The sequence below is a fragment of the Tachypleus tridentatus genome, chromosome 2 (assembly GCF_004210375.1).
Source record: "Tachypleus tridentatus isolate NWPU-2018 chromosome 2, ASM421037v1, whole genome shotgun sequence".
NCBI classification, from domain to species: Eukaryota; Metazoa; Arthropoda; class Merostomata; order Xiphosura; family Limulidae; genus Tachypleus; species Tachypleus tridentatus.
In genome coordinates, this window is record NC_134826.1 from 55,419,845 (window position 1) to 55,443,832 (window position 23,988).

At 33.3% G+C, this 23,988-nt stretch overlaps 2 protein-coding genes across 3 annotated transcripts in view; one reads left to right on the forward strand and one right to left on the reverse strand.

The window, feature by feature from the left end:
- LOC143243875 (serine/threonine-protein kinase PLK4-like) overlaps positions 1-5,640 on the forward strand; it is a 63,665-nt gene extending 58,025 nt beyond the window's left edge. Inside the window, 1 exon segment of the mRNA XM_076487627.1 lies at positions 1,073-5,640. Coding sequence (XP_076343742.1) covers positions 1,073-1,199 — 127 coding nt within the window. The 3' untranslated portion in view covers positions 1,200-5,640.
- LOC143243876 (neuronal membrane glycoprotein M6-a-like) lies at positions 4,172-22,915 on the reverse strand. 2 transcript variants are annotated; one of them, XM_076487628.1, is made up of 8 exons: positions 22,730-22,915; positions 11,472-11,637; positions 10,990-11,007; positions 10,064-10,223; positions 9,529-9,682; positions 8,589-8,671; positions 7,072-7,137; positions 4,172-5,856 (listed from the first exon to the last, which is right to left on the reverse strand). In XM_076487628.1, the coding sequence occupies exons 1-8, from the start codon at positions 22,761-22,763 to the stop codon at positions 5,728-5,730; spliced, it is 810 nt and encodes a 269-aa protein (XP_076343743.1). In that variant the 5' UTR covers positions 22,764-22,915; the 3' UTR covers positions 4,172-5,727. The 2 variants fall into 2 exon arrangements, with proteins under 2 accessions (XP_076343743.1, XP_076343745.1); XM_076487630.1 differs by lacking the exon at positions 10,990-11,007.
- Between the last annotated feature and the right edge of the window lie 1,073 nt (positions 22,916-23,988).

The following is a 23,988-nucleotide window of genomic DNA, read 5'->3' on the forward strand; positions in this document are numbered from 1 at the left end:
CACATTGCTGACCTTATGTTGTTTGTTTGTTTTCACTATAAGCATGGTTATAGTGAAACACAAATCTTATATAAAAGATACAGTTATGAAACTGTTAATGTTTTTATGTACATATGTAAACATGAAATCCTAGTTAAAAATAAAAAAAAACACTTCATAATTCTGTAGGTTAACTTAGAAATATTGTTTTCTGTCTTGTATGTTATTTGATTATTTAAAAAAAAATAGACAAAATTTGCAATTTGTAGATGTTTAACAGGTCTTTAGAGATTTTTAAATAATGTATTAAAACATTAAAAGTAAGAAGTTCAAACCTGGAACAAATATAAATGTCATAATCATATTTTATATATACCATTTCATAATGTAATTTTTCAAATCTGTGAATTAATGAAAGTTCTTATAAAGGTTAAATTTGATCCAGTAGTTTTATTGGTGGAATGAAATATATCAAGACTTGCATTGGTTACACAGAAAGTTAGCAGCTGGTAGTTAACTACCTAGTGTTGATTATTTAGAGGTATTCTGTTGTATAATAAAGTCATTTTAACTGATGTCAGAGAAGTATCACTATTTTTTGTTTGTTTTTTCCTTCTCAAAGTATTCAACATCACTTACTTTATTATATTTCTTACATAAGATAACTCCCATTGATCCATAATTTTAAACCATAATTACATGACTACTCTTTCATGTAGATATTTGGTTAGATCTTTATAAGTTCTTTTTACTGTTGCTCATCCAATGAAAGATGTTACTTTGATAAATTCTAACCAAGTTCAATGTTTAACTCATTTTCTGTTTGTATTATGTTTAACTGTAGGAATTAAATTTGTATTTAATAATTAGCTAAACTTCCTTTTACTCTTACATATACAGTATAAAATAGAATTACATCAGTTATGTCATAATTTTTTATATTTGATTCTTAAACATGTTCTGGTTGTGTCACAGAGAGTTAAAATATGATCTAGTTGTGTCATGGATTATTAGTCTTAATAAAGTACTTTACATTTGTGCTGTAGTAAGTTATTTGAAAATAACTAAGGTCAATTTTTCTTCCTTTTTTCAGTTACAACCAGGATGATATTCTACCAGATCGACTTAAAGAGAAGCTGGCTCAACTCCCTCATATCGTAAACCAACTTGTTAAATCTGGTTCTGTAAAGTCTACACATTCTTACAGAACAGTCAGATAGCAGTTTTTTGCATCTTCCTTAGAGGTCAATAGAATAGTCCAATAACTAAGTATTATGAGGTTGTTTTGTGATTTTCAAAGGTCAAACAACATATGAGTGGTCTTTATTTGAATAACAGTAATATATTATCACTCCAGCAAAAGATCAAAACAACAACAACAAAATAATGGAAATCTTGATAGTGAAGAGCTTAACTGGGGTGTGTATTTACTGATGATAAACAAACATTGTTTAAAATTTTCATTCTTCAAACAAACTTTGTAACTATGTATATTTACCTATCAAATGTTTATTACCAGTCACTGTACAAAAATTTGATCTTTCATGATAACATATTTGTTTAAGGTTTTTCATGTGTTTTTATACCATTTTATTTGAATTTGAGACATACACAACTTTGTGCATATAGTCTTGTGTAATATTTTAATATCAGCAGTATTGGGACTTGTCAGCTACATAACAGAATGTTTCACAGTAGTACAACTCAACAATGATTGTAATTGTGTCCTATATTTGTAATTGATATAAATATTCCAAGCTAGAACCATCTAGATCTGGAACCCAAGAACCCTAAACTACAGATAGAATCTCAAGTTCTTTAACAACTCCAATACAGAGTTGATACATAAACAAGTAAACTGTTAATGAGAAACCCTACTTTTGTTAACTTCATTTTCTTAATGTTAAAATTTTCAATCTGTACAGTATATCCTTCCTTTTTAGTCATAAACCCTTAACTGCCCAGTTATCTATTTTTAATTAGTTTATCTTGTAAGTATCTTCATTAAAAACTTGGTTTCGTGTACATTGGTGGAATGACATATTAAATATTTTATTATATTAATAACTACTCATACAGTTGTGACTGAATCCACAGATAAGCAGTCACACATGTGACAGGTTTTATCTATTATGTGAAATTTTCTCAGTTTATTATGATCTCGCATGTAACAACTGATATAGCACCCATTTAGCAGTTGTTTCCTAGTAAACCTTATCAGTCTCTACAAACATCAGCACAAAAAGTATGCACACTGTAAGAATATTGTAAATGTATAATAAAAAGTTACACAACAATCTTTCATAAAATTACAAACATTTCTGAATAATGTATAGTCTTTCTGTGTATGGTTTATTGCACTGTCCATGAATTCTCTGTGTTCATATCATGATAAATGATCAGACACACACATTTACTTGACAACTCATGGCTAGCAAAATGTTTTATTCTGCTGTTTTTAGAAGTCACTGGTCATGTTGCTATAATATTATTTTAAATTTTTAATTTCTCTAAATCTAATTGTATCACAGATTCCAGCTGATACCTGCTGTACCTTACACTTTTCATCTGTTCATTTTCTGTTATTGAATATGATTACACCTGAGATTTGTTACTAAACATACATGAGAACCATTCTTGGACTACTAACACCCTTAACAGTTTTAAGACTGTTATGACAAATACCCTGTTAGTAAAGGTACATAACCATTTTTGGTCTGCTGCTAGTATAGTTACACTTAACTGTTGTTAAGGGTTATATGATAATCACTCCCAGGTTACTGCTGATCCTCTAACACACTAAACTGTTGTTGAGGGTTATACCAATAACCACTTGCAGCCTACTGCTGATCTACTAACACACTAAACTGATAACCAGTCCCAAGTTACTGCTGATCTACTAACACACTAAACTGTTGTTGAGTGTCACACTGATAACCAGTCCCAGGTTACAGCTAATTTACTAACACACTAAACTGTTGTTGAGGGTTACACCTCATGAAGAATGATACACAGCTCAACAGTTCTGAGTGTTCTTTACATATCTTCACAACAGTCTGTAAAATTTTGCACACAAAACAAGACTGTTTTAATTAAGTATTTTAAAACTTGTAGTTTTGTATTGTAAGTATCTGCATTCATACTCTGAATATTTCATGTATTATAATCAACATATAGCATAATGAATGTTTAGAATAGAAAATAGTGTATGTACCTTTTAAATTCTTGGTGAATAATCTTAAGATTTATTTGGTTATATTCTTAATTGTAAATTTTTACAGTCTTGCATACAATTTACTTTTTATGTTTTACTTCCTTTCTTGTGCTTCAGCACTATTATTGATACACCTCAACTGGCAATATGGTATCATCAGCAGAGACACTTTAACCTTTGCCATAATAATAGTGGGACACTTGGTTACCACACTGTCTCCTGGACCAAGGCATATTGGCTCAAATTTTTAAAAAATTATTGAACCTTTCAGATGTGCATTTTAAAACATAAATAACACATACCTAAGTAAAATATAATACTAAGACCTAAATATAATTTATCTATCTAACTTATTTGTAGGTTAAAAACAATACAAGTGCCAATTTGAAGATAACCAATGGAAAATTGAAGTGCAAAATTAGTTCTTTCTGTTGGCTAGGAACAATAAGAGAAATAAACAGTGTTGAACATGAAATCCTACGAGTGTGTTGAAAGTGGGTGTGGCTTCTGTCAAGAGTTCTGGAGATATTTATTTTTACTTTTTTGGAACTTGACCAAAAGAAGAATATGTGAACTTTACATTAAGGTTTAGTTACTTAAGTCACAACTACTGAAAACTAAGACTTTTAAATATTTTGACATCATGGGACAACAAAACGTTTTGTTTTGTTTTTAAATAAAAGCATCACAACATAGATTCTGTAAACACTGAATTGTAATGTATGTTATAATACTAATATTATTGATGTATACTGATATTAAAATTATTTAATTACATTAACCCAGTAAAACCTTGTAATGTGTGCAGAAAGGGGACTGCAATCCATAGGGTTAACAAAGGTATATTACAATTGTCCTCAGGCTACTGCTCATCTAATAACACATAACCAACACATGTTGTTATAGGCACATTGCCTGTTTGTGGGCTACTACTGACACATCTGTTGTACATTTGTTAATGGTGCTTGGAAACTGCTCTTTTGACACACAACTGATATTTATTACTAAAAAAGATACATGAGTACTGATCATAGCCTGCAGTTCATTGACCAATACACATAATTACACATGAAATCATAAGATAAGAAACTGGTTAATCATAACAGGGCTGCTTCATATCACATGAGTGGAACTTAAGCAAGAACCATTTCTATATGTGACTTGATAATTTGTATTCATAACTTGGATGAGAAATTAAACTGTTTAGTAGCATGTGAATGATAAAGTTTATCTACCAGTTAATGATTTCAGCACTTTAAGATCTTTATCAAATAGAGTACTTAGGCATAAAGCACATGAGCTAGAAAAACATAGCATGAAATTTACATTGAAAAGTTTCCAAAACACTTACATCAAACATTAAAATGAACATTACTCAAGAAAGTGAAACATTCTTTGTGTTATTGTAATTTTGCAAAATCTGTGAACAATTTCTTATTTTACACACTCTTAAAAACGATTTTTGCAGGGAAGGGGTTTCAAGAAAAACATGAAGTACAAACATTTAAATAAATATAATTTTAAAAATTTATCAAATTTAATTTTAATGTATTTTGTATTCCTTTCATGATTGGCATGAAGATATGGCAAATTAGATGTAACTGGATAACAAAGATTCTACTGTAACTAAGTTGTTTTATCTTCACTTTTCAATATAATTGTTGTGGTGGTGATAATCTGAAACAACAGTATCCATGTTTTATATCAGTACTTATAGTGTAATCCTCCTGAAACATGTCTAAATAAGTGTTAGTGTGGTGATAATCTTAAACAACAGTATCCACATTTCATATCCATACTAATAGTGTACTCCTTTTGAAACATGTCTAAATTAGTGTTTGTGTGGAGGTAATCTCAGATGACAGTATCCACATTTTATGTAAGTACTAATAGTGTAATCTTTCCAAAACATGTCTAAATAAGTGTTTGTGTGGCAATAATCTCAAACACAAGTATCCACATTTTATATCAGTACCAGTAACATAATCCTTCTGAAACATGTTTAAGTAAGTGTTTGTAAAACATGAGCTACCTATTGCTACACCTAATTTGTGATTAACACATAGAACTGAGAGAAATTTCAATTTTTTATAGAAGAGTCATTACTGATCCATCTAAAAGTAGTGAGGACAGAAGTACACATGAAAGCAGCACATATGTGTTTCCATTTGTAAATACAAGCTGCAAGAGATACTTGTAGACACATATACAGTATAGGAGTTTAACTCTGTGTGTTTACTTACTGTTAAATGTAGAAGATATCATTCACATCAGATACAAATCAACTAAACAGACCAACCCATCATTACTAAAAACATTAAGAACATTAACACACATTAACATGTGTGGTCCATTGTTTTCATGAAAGTGCAAGATCTAAGTGTTTTGTATTGACTTATTTTTGTTTATACATTTATTTAATAAAGAATCGGTTACTTTATATTTGACACAGGCAATTATATTGTATTACTTGAAACCAAGGTTAAACTATACTTTTGATATTTCCAGTTTGTGCACCTTTCTTCAGTAACACTCTAGACCATGTTCTTTGATAAATTCCCATGATCTGTTTCTAGTAAGTATTGTATTTCTTGTAGGTCTTGAAACTTTTCATTATCCTTGATATGAGCATAGTTGGCTGATAGACATATTAAATAGTGGACCTAAAAACAAAAACATTAAACTTTATGATATAACCATAACTGTACAATAAATATATTTAATAGTGGAACTGAGGGACAAAACATTAAACTTTATGATATAAGCATAATTGGACAATAGACAAATTTAATAGTGGAATTGAGGGACAAAACATTGAACTTTATGATATAAGCATAACTGGACAATAGACACATTAAATAGTGGAACTGTGGGACAAAGCATTAAATTTTATGATATAAGCATAACTGGACAATAGACATTTTTAATTGTGGAACTAAGGGACAAAGCATTAAATTTTATGATATAAGCATAATTGGACAATAGACAAATTTAATTGTGGAACTAAGGGACAAAACATTGAACTTTATGATATAAGCATAACTGGACAATAGACACATTAAATAGTGGAACTGTGGGACAAAGCATTAAATTTTATGATATAAGCATAACTGGACAATAGACATTTTTAATTGTGGAACTGAGAGACAAAGCATTAAATTTTATGATATAAGCATAAGTGGACAATAGACATTTAATATTGGAACTGAGGGACAAAACATTATGATATAAGCATAAGTGGACAATAGACATTTAATATTGGAACTGAGGGACAAAACATTATGATATAAGCATGACTGGACAATAGACATATTTACTATTGGAACTGAAGGACAAAACATTATGATATAAGCATAATTCGACAATAGACATTTAATAGTAGAACTGAGGGACAAGCATTAAACTTTATGATATCAATATTCTTGTTCTATAGACACATTAAATAGTGGATCTCAGAAACAAAGGGGTAAAATTTAATTCTCACTTATCTTAAGAAATGTAGTTTTCAAATAATTTTCTTTTTTAGTCATTTTAACCCCTATAACCAGTGGAGTACACCATTATTTGTATATATACAAGTTTTAACACTCCAAGAAAGAAAGTGATATGGAATGTTCTTTTTTCTTCTTCTAAGAAATAAATTATAGAGATCATCGGAAACCATCTGTTGCATAACAATATACCTAGCCAAAGTAATACTACCACATCTATGTCAGCACAAGAATTTTACATTTTAACCTGTGTCAAATAGCCCTTTTTCAGAGAAGTGTAGATATATAAGTTTAACACATCTATGTAAACTTATGTAAATAGTCAAAATTCAAAAAGGTGTTTTAACATAAAAAGCCCACTTCTCCATGTCTTTATGTTTTACTTACAAGACTTATCACCACCAGGAAACATCCAGCGGTTGCCAGTAGGTACATAATTGTTGCTTGTTCCACCTGAAGACAGAAAGTAAATTAATAACTGAATTGCATGTCGTCATCACATATCTAGTAGAAAAAAATGGTAACTTGTAATTTAAACATACCTTAACACTACACAAAGACTAAAGTTTCCTTCATTGTTAAAACATTTTTAATACTAAAAGTAGTGACATAAACTTTACTGTACTGAAAGAGACCTGAATATCTCACTAACACTAATGTAACCTTTAGTGTACTGAAACAGACCTGAATACCTCACCAACACTAATGTAATATTTAGTGTACTGAAACAGACCTGAATAATTCACTAACATTAACGTATCCTTTAGTATACTGAAACAGATCTAAATATCTCACTATTAAGATCTATAAAACTTAAATGGAAAAGTGACATAACCATTTCAAGAGCAATCTGACAAGAATATTCTTTAAATCATTACCAAACTGTATGTAATAAAAATGTATCAGCAATATGTTTACATATTTGTACATATAACAGAATCGTGTGAAGCTGATATAGTTTATTCAAGTTCATGTGCACAGTCCTGATTTTAATCAACTTGTATGTACAAAATGTTTGCTTAGAAAACGTTATAAACCTGTATTCAGTGTTTAAGTTAAAAAACCTATAACAAAAGAATATTTTATAATCAAAACATTGATTTTGAAAATTATTGTATATTGATATGAGTATCCACTATTTCAGACAAAAAATTAATACACGTGAAGTAATTCAGCATAGGTACATTAGTTGTTATTCAGAAGTGTAGCTTTAATATCAGTTCTTTATGAAAGAAAAATCTTATTAAATAGTTCTCTTGTTACATTGTTAAAAATAGATTCTATAAAGTAATTACATGTTGACAAAAATTATTCTTAAAGCTGTTTATGTAATCATAATTAACATAGAAAATCTGAATATTTTGTCAGTACAACACTTTATCAATTTAAATTATTAGATCTTGCAAATGAATTGTGAATTAATAGAGTTTTATCTAAATGTGTGGTTCATGCTTTACAATATTATACAGGGAATCTGTAACAAATTATAGATTCTAAACCATTCATATCTGTTCATATTTAACTTTATTGCTTGGTTGTTTATATGGCCTATGTATGTACATTTAGCCAAAATGATATGTTTACACTATAAATTCAATGTTGACATCATAGTAATAATTAATAGTCTGCTGTCTAAGTTAGATAGTATAAATTGGTCATAATTTATATGTTAAATGTTACTTGACAGTTGGCAATGAACCCTATACCATGACTAGCTGAGACCTCTAGTGTTCATTCTCAACAGCCTAGCTGAGTCAGTGATAGAGATTATGACCTAGTAGAATGTTAAACGTATTTAAATACGTCTGTGTATATGAATGTTGTAACACAGTATTAGAAACTTCTTCAGTGTCAGCCATGCTACAACTTAAGATCTATCTGTTAAATCTATGTTCCACACTCACATAATCTTTACAGAATTCCTTAACTTTTCCCTCTGAACAAATGCGTAAATTTTCATATTTTGTTCCCGATGGAAACATGAAATCTGTAATAAACAGAAACAGTGTCAACTTGAAACAAGAAACCTCTTATCCAGGAAGCTTACAAATTCAGTTAAAAGCACATTAAAAACTATATCAGTAAGGTTTGATTAATAATTGTGAAAACACATAGCAAGGGAAATTGTACTGTGAACATTGGTTATAAAAATCTTTCACGGGACTCTATTCTAATTTTAGACATTCATTACAAATATAAAGATAATATATTTTTGCATTTATCAAATCAAAGCAGTTGTGAATATTTTCATGAAAAAGTGGAGAGTGTAACCTTCTTTAAATCATTACATAAAGTTGACCTATGAACTGTTTAGAGACATGCACGTAGATTACAATATTTTTAAAATTTAAACCTGAATTTTTTGATAAAAAATGTTTAATGTTGTTTATGAGTTTACTTGTCTAAATTCTATTGTTAAATTTATAGGATGTACCACTAACTGGCTTCAAAGTAAAATTCAGAAACATGCAAATATAGTGAGTGAAAGAACATGACATGCTGATAATAACATAGAAAAATAAAATCCTATATAAAATCTAGAATTAGTAAAGGAACTACTCAGTAGCACTGTCAGAGATACAATTAAAATGATGGATGTACAGAACACACATCAGAAATCTATTGAGCTTGCATAATTGACAAGATTCTGATAGAACTTTACAAAACAGGAAAAGAAACCTCAAGGAAAATCAGTATTAAATGTTATTTATAGAAATATTAATTTTTAACTTGTATTTGCTTTACAGAATAGAATAGTTAATGTGAATGAAATTTTGCAAAGTATTGACAGGAGGAACAGTCAGTGGTTGTGGAATCTTAAAAGATAAGTAAGCACATCCTTACCAAAGTGAGAAAGATCTATACACTGGCTCTGACCATTTGTGACATTTATCTGGTTACACAGTCCCCAGGACACCATGAAAATGAAGGATATGATCACCAAACATGCTAACACCAACATCCATGTCACATCCAATATGTATGTTATCACTAAAAACTGAAAATAGTTTTTTTAAGATTTGTAAAAGAAGGCATATATTACAAGATATGGTTAAAAGCTAGCTAAAAACTGCAGTTTCAACTGCTAGTTTACTTCTTTACCTATTCATTTAGTATATAAACTCACAACCTATACTATTAAGTGACTGCTACATTAGTAAATGCACCCAACCTATACTATAAAATGGTGTCATAAATATTGGCTGTTCAGTATTTTTTACTTTCCAGATAAATGGTTTAAACATTCCTCCAACTTTGTAAATTATATGTAGTTGAGAAAGATATATCAGTACTTCAGAGATTGGTAAACATGTCTGTGAGTTTCTTCTGCTTATATTAATAATTCAGATTGACAAGTATCACTGTATTTGTTTCTTACCAGTGCACATGATATTCGTCCTCCCACCCTGGCCTTCCAGCCCTTATACACTCTCTCTCTTGTAGCTCCTGTTGCTAAGACTCCTACCACCAACAAGAACAGACAGAGAACACCCATCACTCCTCCAATCACAACAAATATGACTCGAAGATCCGTAAATCTGAGAAATCGATTTTTATTCAAATCAGTAAACATACTATTTCCATCTCATGATTCATACAAATAAGTCAGAAAGAGATGCAGTTATATCTTATAGAAGATAACTTCACTTATCACTCATATTCTGTGTCTGCTATGTTTCATTAAATAAGTCTGATTCTGTTTGATAGAACAGATGTAACCTGTGACAGTGTTACTACTTTTACTTCAAAGACTGAAGGAAAGAAGTACTGACAGTAAGTTTAACATCATGTTAATATTAAGTCTCAGTGAAGACAACACTGACTTTTGTACATCACAAAATAGTTTAATTCCAATACAATTAGCCTTCAAAATTCAACTTCAATGAATCAGTATTAAGTTTCATACTGATTTATCCTCTGTAACATACACATGTAGCATAAGGTACTTATTTATTAAAGGATGGATAATTTGTTTGAGACATTTAATATTGATGATCCAACATTTTCTAATTTAGTCTTTCATATCACAGAGATTAGGGTCTTGCCTTCAGCTATGCAATACTTTCACAATCTATACACCAGATAACTTCTGATACAAGTTCAGTTATGAACTGCACAAATAAGGTTCATTTTCCATCTTCTCAGTCAATAAAATACATCAGACAGATTATTCTATAAGAAAATGTTGTAATTGTTCCTATTACTGGGATATTAGTAAATATAAAAGGCTAATACATGTAACATATCCATTTCCAAATCTTTAAAGATAACACATTATATATAGAACTTTTGATGACAACTTACCTGAGATCTCCATTCGTACTACCGTCCAGGAAATTTATAGAAGAAAATGATGCATTAGAACAGAATCACAAACTATATTTGTAATCTTATATCTATATGAAAAGAAACTATACAAGAATAATGGTAATACAATTTTTAATACCTATTACAGTTTATATTTATAATTCAGTAATAGAATAATACAGATCATATCCAGAAGAAACAAAGAATATTTGTTTTTTTTTATGACACTATAAAGCATTCCAAGTTTAATTGAAAAGTCAAGCTCTGATACCAGTATTTCAAATAACATATTCCACTGTAAATATATTGTTTAAATAAACAAAAGACAAGCAGTGTGTACATGCTGACAGAAAATATAAGAATAACACTTCAGATGTTTACAGTTTACTAATATTTCTTTTAAAGTTAATTCTGAATTAGTTTATTTTTATTTACAGTTTCCATATAATGAATTTGTAGAAATAATTTGCTTTATTTACCCATGGAATCTTATCTGAAACAAATCTTCAAATATTTGTAAAGTCAGTGCTGTACCTCTGTACATAGACCCTAAGAAAAGCCCAGAGCCTGCAACACACATTACTGTAGCAATCAGAGTAGCATAAGGAATTCTTGACATACATCGTAAACACCCTCCACAACAACCTGGAAGAAAAAACGTAATAATGTAATCTGTAAAAAAGTAGAAAACATGAAACAAAACTACAGGTTTATTTTATGTATACTATTATTTTATCACTAAGATTTCAAGTTGTAATCAATTATATATGAGAAAAGAGTTTAGGCTTAATGCACTTTTAAACTCTATCCTTTATTCAGTCCTTCACAAGTTTTTCTTATAAGAAATGTACATAATACCTATGTAGATGATGCATTTTACTTTATATAGAGCTCATTCAGCAAGCTGGTACACAATACACATTCTATCCGTTATTTCATCAACATTCTGTTTGTGAATTGAGTGAAACACATCACTCATGGTGGACATATCAGACAGAATGTAAATAAAATAATACAATGCATTATTCTTGTAGGAAATTTTCAATGAGTCTCAATATATATAACAGTGTTACAAATATAAAAACCTGTTATTATTAGATCATGGAAAATATACTTGAGAATAATGATGCACTATCTGCAAAGACTTTAAAACTTCTGTCATGATAATAGCCTAGACTCCAAAAGGTGTCTCACAATACAAACAGTAAAAACTTTGTTTTTACAGACGTAAACATTGGACACCACAAATTATCTTATACTGAAAACTATGGTTTTACATATGTAAAAGTGGACACTACAAATTATCTTATACTTCATACACTGAGGAATGTTGTCTTACAGATGTAAACAATGACACAATAAATTATCTTACATTTCATACACTGACAAAATTGGTTTTACAAATCAAAACTGTGGACACTGCAAATTATCTTGCCTTTCATATGCTGCATACTGTGCTTTTACAGATGTAAACAGTACACACAACAAATTATTTTACACTGGATACTTTGGTTCTATAGATGTAAACAGTGGACACCACAAATCCTATACTACATAAACCAAAAACTGTGGTTTCATAGATGTAAACAGTGGATACTACAAAATATTTCACATTTAATACAGTGAAAACTGGTTTTGTAAATGTAAATGTAAACAGTGGACACAACAAATTAACTTACACTTCATACACTTAAAACTGTCATTTTACAGATCAAAACAGTGGACACCATAAATAACCTAACACTTCATACACCAAAAACTATCATTTTACAGATGTAAACAGTGGAAACCACAAATTATCTTACACTTCATACTCTGAAAGTTGTGGTTTTATAGATGTAAAAATCAGACACCACAAATTATCTCAAACTTCATACACCAAAAACTGAGGTTTTACAAAGGTAAACAGTGAACACAAGAAATTATCTTTCATTTAATATACTCAAAACTGTGAGTTCATAGGTGTAAACAGTGGAAACCACAAATTATCTTTCACTTCATACACTGAAGACTGTGATTTGATGGATGTAAACAGTGGACAACACAAACTATCTTACACTTCATACACTGAAGAATGTGTTTTCATACATATAAACATTGGAAAACACAAAGTACCTTGCACTTCATACTATAAAAGTTGTGGTTTTACAGATCTAAACAGTGAACACCACAAATTATCTTTAACTTCACAAACTGATGACTGTAGTTTCATAGATGTAAAAAAGTGGAAACCACAAATTGACTTTCACTTCATACACTCGATACAGTAGTTTTACAGATATAAATAGTAAACATCACAAACTATCTTACACTTCATACACTGAAAATTATGATTTCATAGACATAAACAGTGAACATCAGAATTTTATCTTACACTTCATACATTGGGAACTGTGGTTTCATAGATGTAAACAGTGTAAAGGACAAATTATCTTAAACTTCATTCAGTGAAAACTGTCATTTTAGTGATCTAAATAGTGGACACCACAAATTATCATTCACTTTATTAACTGATGACTGTGGTTCCATAGATGTAAACAGTAAACACCACAAATTATCTTACACTTCATACACTGAAGACTGATTTCATAGATGTAAACAGTGGAAATCACAAATTGTGTTTCTCTTCACACACTCGATATTGTGGTTCTACATTTGGAAACAGTGAACATCACAAAGTATCTCACACTTCATACACTGAAAACTGGTTTCATAGATGTAAACAGTGGACACCACAAATTATCTTACACTTCATACACTGAAAACTGTGGTTTCATAGATGTAAACAGTGGACAACACAAATTATCCTTCACTTCAAACGCTGAAAATTGGTTTTATAGATGTGAACAGTAGCAGGGGAGTAGATTTTTTTACACCCGATGGGGAATGATTTTTGCAACTATTTATGTAGACTGTTCAATTTGCAAATTGGTAATTTGTGATTACGTAAACCTGAAAGCTATAAACATGGAGTCACAGAGTAATCTTGTTGCCACAATACTTCAAGATTTCCAAGTAGGTTTGTATAAGTGAGGTGTTGTGAACAGTTTTCAAAATCTTAATAGAATAAAGACAAATGTGTCACAAATTAACTGCCACATGAATTAATTCTTTCACACTGCACAGTATAAAAGATGGCCATTATACTTGACATGGTTACTAATAACTTTCATTGCATGAATTACGTTTTCAGATATTAATAAAATTAGTAATTACCCTTGATAAGTTTATATCTACTGAAAAACTGTTCATGTTGTTTGATAAAAATAATTAAAATGTCTTTGCGAACTGTAGCACATAATTATTCATACTTTTAATTGAAGTAAGATTAATTTAGTCCTACAGTCTACATGTTCCCAAACGTAGACCTCCTTTGTGATGATCTGTTTATGAATTCTTTCATAAGCTATTCTATATTTATCTTGTCGACCTCAACTTTGTGAGTATCACAAACTGCTACATGGTTGAGGCGGCACAGTGACATAGTTAACCACCTTAACCACGTCTTCAACCATCTTAATGCAGAAAAGCTGCGTTCACATTCACAGCTGGATACTGGACATACAAGAAATATCTTCATAAGAAGTACACTTCACTAAACATCTGCTGGCTTGTTTCATGCTTTTTACAGTAAGCATCCTTCGCACCTTTCAGAGATACTGCTTTTCTTGTTATGGGCAACTGAGACTCGAGCCGTTGTGCAGAAATTTCTGGATAGAAGTTTATAACCAAGTTGTCAATCTTGCGGATGTGATCATGTTCTCATGTGCCAGATATTGCCTCAAGTCATTGTTGTCTGCATTGAATCTAGTGGTCAGGTGTTCTATGTCTGTGTCAACAAATTCAAAATATTGGCTTCTGTAGTAATCTCTAGCTGTTGCAGAATAGTGTGCTGGCCCATCACCTGTGATCCTTCTGGGGGGTCTGTGAATGCGTGGTAGTTCAATAGGCACCAAGCATCTAGGGAAGTTACCTTTTTCTCAGCTTCATCAAATATCTTGTTGTAATTTTCCTCTGTTCGCAATACTCGCAATTGCTCAACTGTCATTGCAGATGCTTCAATCACGCCAGATACTGTCGCTGATTTTGCTTGGAATGCATGATTTAGTTCCTCTGATGCAGCTAATTGATGCTGAGCCATCAACAATCCTAAAACTGTCTTTCCTTTGTCAAATCTGTCCAGCAGACCACGTGCTTGGCCCCGGCAAGGCCAAGCGCGTTAAAACGTACGACTCATAATCTGATAGTCGCGGGTTCACATCCCCGTCGCGCCAAACATGCTCGCCTTTTCAGCCGTGGGGGCGTTATAATGTGATGGTCAATCCCACTATTCGTTGGTAAAAGAGTAGCCCAAGAGTTGGCGGTGGGTGGTGATGGCTAGCTGCCTTTTCTCTAGTCTTACACTGCTAAATTAGGGACGGCTACCACACATAGCCCTCGAGTAGCTTTGTGCGAAATTCAAAAACAAAAACAAACAAACCTCGTGCTTTCACTGCTACGTGTGATTTTTCATTTGCTAATTCGGACAAAGAATCAACAATGTCACTGTAATGATCATTAGCAAATGTAATTGCAGATAGATAACACAACCAGTGTGTTTGACACAGTGGGCGGATGTATTTAACTTGATCATTGTGGCTGTCTCACGATACAATATTTTCAAAGATTGTCTTGTATTTACCTGACCTCTGAAGCAAGACACCAAGTTCATGCACCCACTCGATAGAATCACGAACACATTCACAAGCTTCAATTGCATGTTGCATTATTAAATTAGCCTTGTGTGCTCTACAGTGAAAAACAAATCTGACGGTTGCTTCTCTTTTATTTTTGCCTGACATCCACTGTACGCACCACTCATGTTAGCGGCTCCGTCATAAGTTTGTGCTCTTAATCCTGACAGTGGTAAATTGACTCTAGTCAGTACATCAAGTATAGTCGAGGATATTGTTTCACCAGTTGTATTGGAAACACTGTACAAACCAAGAAATGTCTCATGGACGTCAAGGTTCTCATCTACGTATCGTACACATATTGCTTCCTGTTCAGCACTTGTAACATCTTGAGTGCCATCAACCATTAATGCAAAGATTTTACTTTACTGCACTTCGTGTGCTATGTTCCTCAGTATTTGATGGCTGAACATCTCCATTAATTTATTCTGAGCCAATGGCCCGGCATGGCCAAGCGTGTTAAGGCGTGCGATTCGTAATATGAGGGTCGCGGGTTCGCATCCCCGTCGCGCCAAACATACTCGCCATTTCAGCCGTGGGGGCGTTATAATGTTACGGTCAATCCCACTATTCGTTGGTAAAAGAGTAGCCCAAGAGTTGGCGGTGGGTGGTGATGACTAGCTGCCTTCCCTCTAGTCTTACACTACTATATTAGGGACAGCTAGCACAGATAGCCCTCGAGTAGCTTTGAAGTTCAAAAACAAACAAACAAACATTCTGAGCCTGGGGTAGTGCGAATGTGGTTTTCTTTGACAAGTAGGCCGTCAATTTGGGATCTTCCTCTTCCAGGAGCTTCATTAACTGCAGGAAGTTCCCCTTCATATCAATATGTCCACGTAATGCTAAACCTTGACGCAGTAAGAAACGTAAACTTCTGAATATTTTGGCTAGACTTCTTTTGCATTCTTCTTGCTGCTTCTTTTTCCCATCATGTAGCTGGACAGTCACTGGAGTTACATCAAGTGAACCTTCTGGAGATACAGCGAATCTATGCTGAGAGGAGGATTGGTATTCGTTGAATTTCTGTTTTGCCTTTTTCCAGTTGCAAATACCGGTAGATATGAAGGTATACTCCAATGGCCTCTCCAATTTCCCTGTAAAAATGCCTCTATCTTCCGCCTTGGCACAATAAATGCATATGACTTTTTGAGTCTGATTGTCGATGCGCAGCCATGGGAACTCATTAAACCACTTGCCCTGGAAGTTGATATTTTGAGATTTTGCTCTCTGTCGTGGTATTAGTTGTGCATCTCGGTTATATGTTTCTCCACACTGTGTCTGTGGAGTGTCAGATTTTTCATTACTGCACAAACTTGTTTCACAACTATCTCGTGGTTCATGATGTGCAATAGTTGCACAAGTATTTTCAGACTCGTCCTCTGATGAAAATGGTATTTTCTCTGTATGGCAAGTTTCTATTCCTTTGCTTGAAGTTGTTGGATTACCTGCATCTGCATTGTCACTTGTAGTACTAATAACTGGCTTGCAGAACTGTCTGATATCGGAAATTTTCAGACGCTTGCTTGTCATAGTTGGAATCTGTTTCCCAGATGACTCAACAGACTAAAATACAGTCTTTATTGAAAAACTCTAACGTACAACGAACGAAGATATAACAGAATGGAAGTAGGACAAAACACAAACAAACAAAACTGACAATAATTTCGGTTTAAAATTCTCTATCCCCAGAGGAGATAGAGATAACCGGGGGTGCTCAGAAAGATGGACTTTCTCTTCGCCCCGCTCATGAATTTGGAGTATTGTTAAAGCTACCCGAGAAGAAAAAAAATTATAAACCACCCGGAATATGAGATACTGAACTCGCGAGAAGAAGGCAAGCAGACACGAAGCACAAAATACCGACCACAAGCACCCGGTTCGAGTGGATACCACAAAATCAACGGCCAATTGATGACAAAGGGTCATTCAGGGAGGAGTGGATGAATAAATGCGATGCCTGGTTTAATTTAGTGTAGAGAAAACGGAAGTACCCAGAGAAAACCCACTTTCACTTCCCATGCCAATTTAATTGGGAAGTGCCTGAGCTGACCGCAGAATCGAAGAACTTGAGATGAGAACTGAAAAAGAAAATATGGTTAATACATATACCAGAATTTAGGTGTGAGAGACATAATAAGGAGACTTATGGATGCGCCAAGTACTTGGTGTGGCAGCTAATATAGGAAACTGTTTCGTGAGAGAATTTCTTACGTGTGCAGACTTGTAGTATTTAACAGCGAGTTTAGGAAACCTAGTATTTATTTTGGGTAGTGCCTGTGGGGAATCTAGGTATGATAGCGGACTGTATTTAGACAAACGGTAGGCTATCCTGGTCGCCCCGTATTGTATGGATTCTAATTTGTTTGAGATATTAGATGACATGTTGCATGTGACCATGGAGCCATATTGCATGAGTGACCTGATACATGCTTTATAAATGATATGGATCGATTCCGGACAACACCCAACATAAGTGCCTCCGATCCACCTGAGATACGCGATGCGTTGGTGGGCTGCTTTACACATGTTATTGAAGTGATCGATCCAGACCAATAACCTGTTGAAGGTAATCCCGAGAAATTTAACAGTTTTCAAGATTTTGATGTTGGTATTGAATATTTTAATGAGAGATTGTTCAATTTTTTACTTTTATTTTTACGACAACGAAAGAACACTATAGCTTGAGTTTTATTGGGGTTCAATGCGACGCGCCAGTGATTGCACCATGCTGATACGTTATTAAGTGAGCTTTGAACGCGAGAAGCTGCGGCAGCCGGATCGCTAGACGTGCCCCAGATTGCCAAATGATCAGCATACTGGGACGCGTGTGTGTAATTATGTTTAGGGATGGGAATCTCATTAACATAGATAATATAAAGTAATGGACTGATGGCAGACCCTTGCAGTACGCCGGCTTTTAGTGGAAAATGATGAGAAAGCGCATGATTCACCTGAACACTAGCCTGTCTATTAGGCAGGAAACTTAAGGTCCACCCTATGATCGTGTGTGGGATTTGTAAACAATGTAGATTGAATAGCAGTCCGTTGTGCCAGACACTATCAAATGCTTTTTTAACGTCCAAAAACGCTGCAACTGTCACGTGTTTATAATTAAAAGCTTGAAACATGGTTTCTGTAAGTCTAACTAAATGATCACTGGTTTGTTTTTTGCGTCTGGCGGCATTTTGTATATCGTTAATGATGTTGTTGGATTCCAGAAAATATAAGAGTTGGGTAGCCACTATTTTTTCCAACAGTTTACCTGTGGAATTCAAAAGGCTTATGGGTCGATAACTGGCAGGATTCTGAGAGTCAGTATTTGGTTTGGGGATAACAATAATTATTGCAGATTTCCAATGTTTAGGGAAATATCCTGTTGATAATGATAGATTATAAAGGATAGTGAGATAGCGAGTGTATAAGTCTGAACGGTGTTTTAAGATTATATTCTTAATTTGGTCCTTACCTGAGGCAGCGTTTTTGTTTGTTTTTGAATTTCGCACAAAGCTACTCGAGGGCTATCTGTGCTAGCTGTCCCTAATATAGTAGTGTAAGACTAGAGGGAAGGCAGCTAGTCATCACCACCCACCGCCAACTCTTGGGCTACTCTTTTACCAACGAATAGTGGGATTGACCGTCACATTATAACGCCCCCACGGCTGAAAGGGCGAGCATGTTTGGCGCGACGGGGATGCGAACCCGCGACCCTCAGATTACGAGTCGCACGCCTTAACACGCTTGGCCATGCCGGGCCCAAGCGTTTTTGAGTTTTGAGGTATGAATTTGAGCTCAGCGTATGATATGGGACGAGATATATCATCGTGAATGTGAACTGTGTGCTGGTCAGATGAGTGATCGAAATTAGGTTGAAAAATATCATGGTTGTTGGCGATAAAATTATTAACTGTGTGAAGATGATTATTGTCAAGAGATGGGAGGTTTGGTGTCTGAAAGGTGTGTTCAAGATATTGTGCAAAGAGGTTAGTTTTGTCAGAATCAGTTGTGGCTGTTGAATCGCTATATCTGATAACTGAGTTAACTTGCATTTTGGAGTTGTTACAAATTGATTTAAAGTTTTTCCAAAATACTGTAGGATCATTTTTACTTTCATTAATTGTAATACAGAAATTTTCCTAACTAACTTCTTGTTGTCTCTTAATAAGTAGGACTGAACTGTACAATGTATTTAAGTCGAACCTCACAGTGACAACCGAGCTGACTGACCGCCTGGGCATCGCTGGGACAATGATGTGTGCTAGTTACAACACAAGTATTACAAGTTTCTCGAAAATATTTTAACAAACACAAATATATTATATTCTTGTTAAACCTCATCAAAAGGCAAACACGTTGTGATATAATGTCTATAAACACGTCTATTAAATAAAAACACCTAAACAAAAACTAGCAATACAATTCCAGTAGAGGCTTCAGGCCGTTGAAATCGCTCATTTTGTGTTCTAATTATACGAGAAAATACAATATTTTTACTCTCTATGACAAGAGAATATATTGTTCTGTTATTATAAAGCACCAGCACTTTATTAGAAGGCGGTGATAATCTGAAATTTCATGGATTAATGAGGGCCACAAACACAGGTCTAATGAGCCCTGTTGTAAAATCGAGGCTCAGACTAAAGGGAGCGGAGAGGGGTGATGTAGGGCGCATCTGGAACCGAACGGCCCGAACCTGTCGTTAACTGTACACTCAACGTACACTATGGTCAGCAGCTTCGACAGCTAAGGAGAGTAAGGCGTTCGACAATAAAACCGGCTAGACATGCATAAGAATAAATGGCGTAGGAAAATCACACAATATACACATAAGATTGACGCAGCTACAAGTTACAAATGGCCTGCCAGATCTAGATCACAAGTTTACGCTTGGGAGTAATATTTTCGAATTTCATGCTCTGTTCAATCTGTTGTGATGAAACTTTTACTTAATCTTATACTACGTACAAAACGTAGGTAGATTCTGTGATAGTGCTTGCAAGCCTTGCATGTACACTTAGGCCTACTGACTGATACTTACAAACAATCGCTTAGATCGTTTAGTGGTATATACTTCATACTCTGAAAGTTGTGGTTTTAGAGATGTAAAAACCAGACACCACAAATTATCTCACAGTTCATACACCGAAAACTGTGGTTTGACACATGTAAACAGTGAACACCAGAAACTATCTTACATTTAATACACTCAAAACTGTGGTTTCATAGATGTAAACAGTGGAAACCACAAATTGTCTTTCACTTCATACACTCGATACAGTAGTTTTACATCTGCAAACAGTGAACATCACAAACTATCTTTCACTTCATACACTGAAAATTGTGATTTCATAGACGTAAAGAGTGAACAACACAAATTATATTACACTTCATACACAGAAGAATGTGGTTTTATAGATGTAAACAGTGGACACCACAAATTATCTTACACTTCATACACTAAAAACTGTGGTTTCATAGACGAAAACAGTTGGCACCACATATAATCTTATACTTCATACACTTAAGACTGTTGATTCACAGATGTGAACTCTGGACAACACAAATTATCTCACACTTCATACAATGAAAACTATGGTTTCATAAATGTAAATAGTTGGCACCACAAATTATCTTACACTTCATACACTGAAAACTGTCATTTTACAGTTCTAAACTGTAAACAACACAAATTACCTTTCACTTCATACACTCAAAACTGTGGTTTCATAGATGTAATCAGTGAACACCCCCAATTATCTTACACTTCATTCTCTGAAAGTTGTGGTTTTGCAGATGTAAACAGTGGACACCATAAATTATCTTACACTCAAAACTGTGGTTTCATAGATGTAAACAGTTGGAACCACAAATTATCTCACACTTCATACTCTGAAAGTTGTGGTTTTAGAGATGTAAACAGTGAACAACACAAATTATCTTACACTTCATACACAGAAAAATTAGATTCATAGATATAAACAATGGACACCACAAATTATCTTACACTTAATACACTGAAAACTGTGGTTTCATGGATGTAAACAGTTGGTACCACAAATTATCTTACACTTCATGCACTGAAAACTGTAGTTTTACAGATGTAAATAATGAACACCAGAAATTATCTTACACTTAATACACTCAAAACTGTGGTATCGTAGATGTAAACAGTGGAAACCACAAATTGTCTCTCACTTCCTACACTCAATTCTGTGGTTTTACAGGTGTAAATAGTGAACATCACAAACTATCTTACACATCATACACTGAAAACTGTGATTTCATAGATGTAAATGCCCCCCAATGGCTCATCGGTATGTCTGCGGACTTACAACGCTAAAAACCGGTTTTCGATACCCGTGGTTGGCAGAGCACAGATAGCCCATTGTGTAGCTTTGTGCTTAATTCAAAACAACAACAACAATCATAGATGTAAACAGTGGACACCATAAATTATCTAACACTTCATATAATGATAATGTGGATTTATATAGGAAAACACTGGAAATTACAAATTATCTTACACTTCATACAATGTAAACTGTGGTTCTACAGGTGTAAACAGTGGACACCACAAATTACCTTATACTTCATACACTGAAAATTGTGATTTCATCGAGGTAAACAGTGAACAACACAAATTATATTACACTTCATACACAGAAGAATGTCGTTTTATATATGTAAACTGTGAACACCACAAATTATCTTATAGTCCATACACTGAAGAATGTATGGACTATAATACAATAAACCTAGCATTTTAAACAACACTAACAACATACGTATACACATAGAACATGCGAACAAACATTATATAAAGAAACACACATTAGGTCGAATTTAATTATAGTTCGTATCTTTCATCTGTCTTTTCTTCATCTGTCAATCTGTTAAATATCATATTTGCAATTATAGATCATTCCATGAAATTACTAAGACATGAGAACGGAAAACTAAACTCATCGTCCGATATTATAATTTATAATATGAACTGATTTACATACCAAAGTACCCGTGCCGGTAGTTCATTACCACCATATTGGTGATTAAAGGATATGTGGTCCTCGTTTATATGATGATGTAGATTCGAACTAGGTCAAAAACGTCTTACGTCTAGAGGACTTTTAGGACTGTAACTTGATCACACAATTATCAAACATCAACCTAACAGTCACACTTTTAACTACCACGAAGTTAGCTAAACTCGATAGCCCCGTGTGCAAAACAAAACTGAAACCTCGATGTGTTTTTTCACAGATGCCAGTTTTTGTCTATTTACGAAATACTCAACTGTGTTGTGTAGTGCATGAACCTTTCTCCTGTGAAAATCGCTCTAAGCCCTTTCACTGCTGTTTCAACCTGAATCACAAGCAATCAACAGTGGAAGTGCATGCAGGTCGATTTCTGAGAATGGTGGGTTTTACTGCATCTATACTGCAGCGGCTTGTGACGAAAGAATTCCTGGCGCCAAACAGATTAGATCTATTTCAAGTCCATATAACTATGCACACCTGCATTGCTCTGTCGGTCTATCCGAGTGAATAAATGACTAATAATGTAGTTTTTCATGAGAATTTGCTAATATAATTGTAAGCAGTAATCAGTAAATAGTAATACATAATAACAATATATATTTTCAAATATGTAAACAAAAAAAATAACAATGTATATCATAATAACCTATAACAGCCAAGAGCTCGAGAAAACAAAAAAAAGTCTGACTTATAACACAGACACATACTTAATAGATACCAGGTCGGTAGAGTTATTTCACACAGGTGGGGAGAACTGTGAGTAAACCTTTAATAAAATAATATTTTACCAAAAGCTTTCAGTGAAATATTAACGTCTAATATGTAAAACATCACATTGACTTTTGCACGATGACACTTTCCTTGTGTTAATATAGTTTAAAATTTAAAATGTAAAATATTGTCGTTCCTTTTCGTGTAAAGTTTAATATTATGAATAACCTTGCAGAAATCTAGAACAACAGAGGTCCAAGGTCAATCGTTTATTCTATCTTATTTTGATCTTTTAGACAATATTGTCTAACATTCAACACTTTATAAACAAGAAAAAAGTGTTTTATTTGAAAAAAATGTAACTAAAGTTTCAGCTTTGGGGCTTTTCGTGTTTGAGCTAGGGTTAAAATATTTAACAAATTTAAAAGAAATAAAATTATATCAACAATATTGTATAAAGAAGGAGAACACGTAATAAAATTATACCAACAATATTGTATAAAGAAGGAAAACACTTA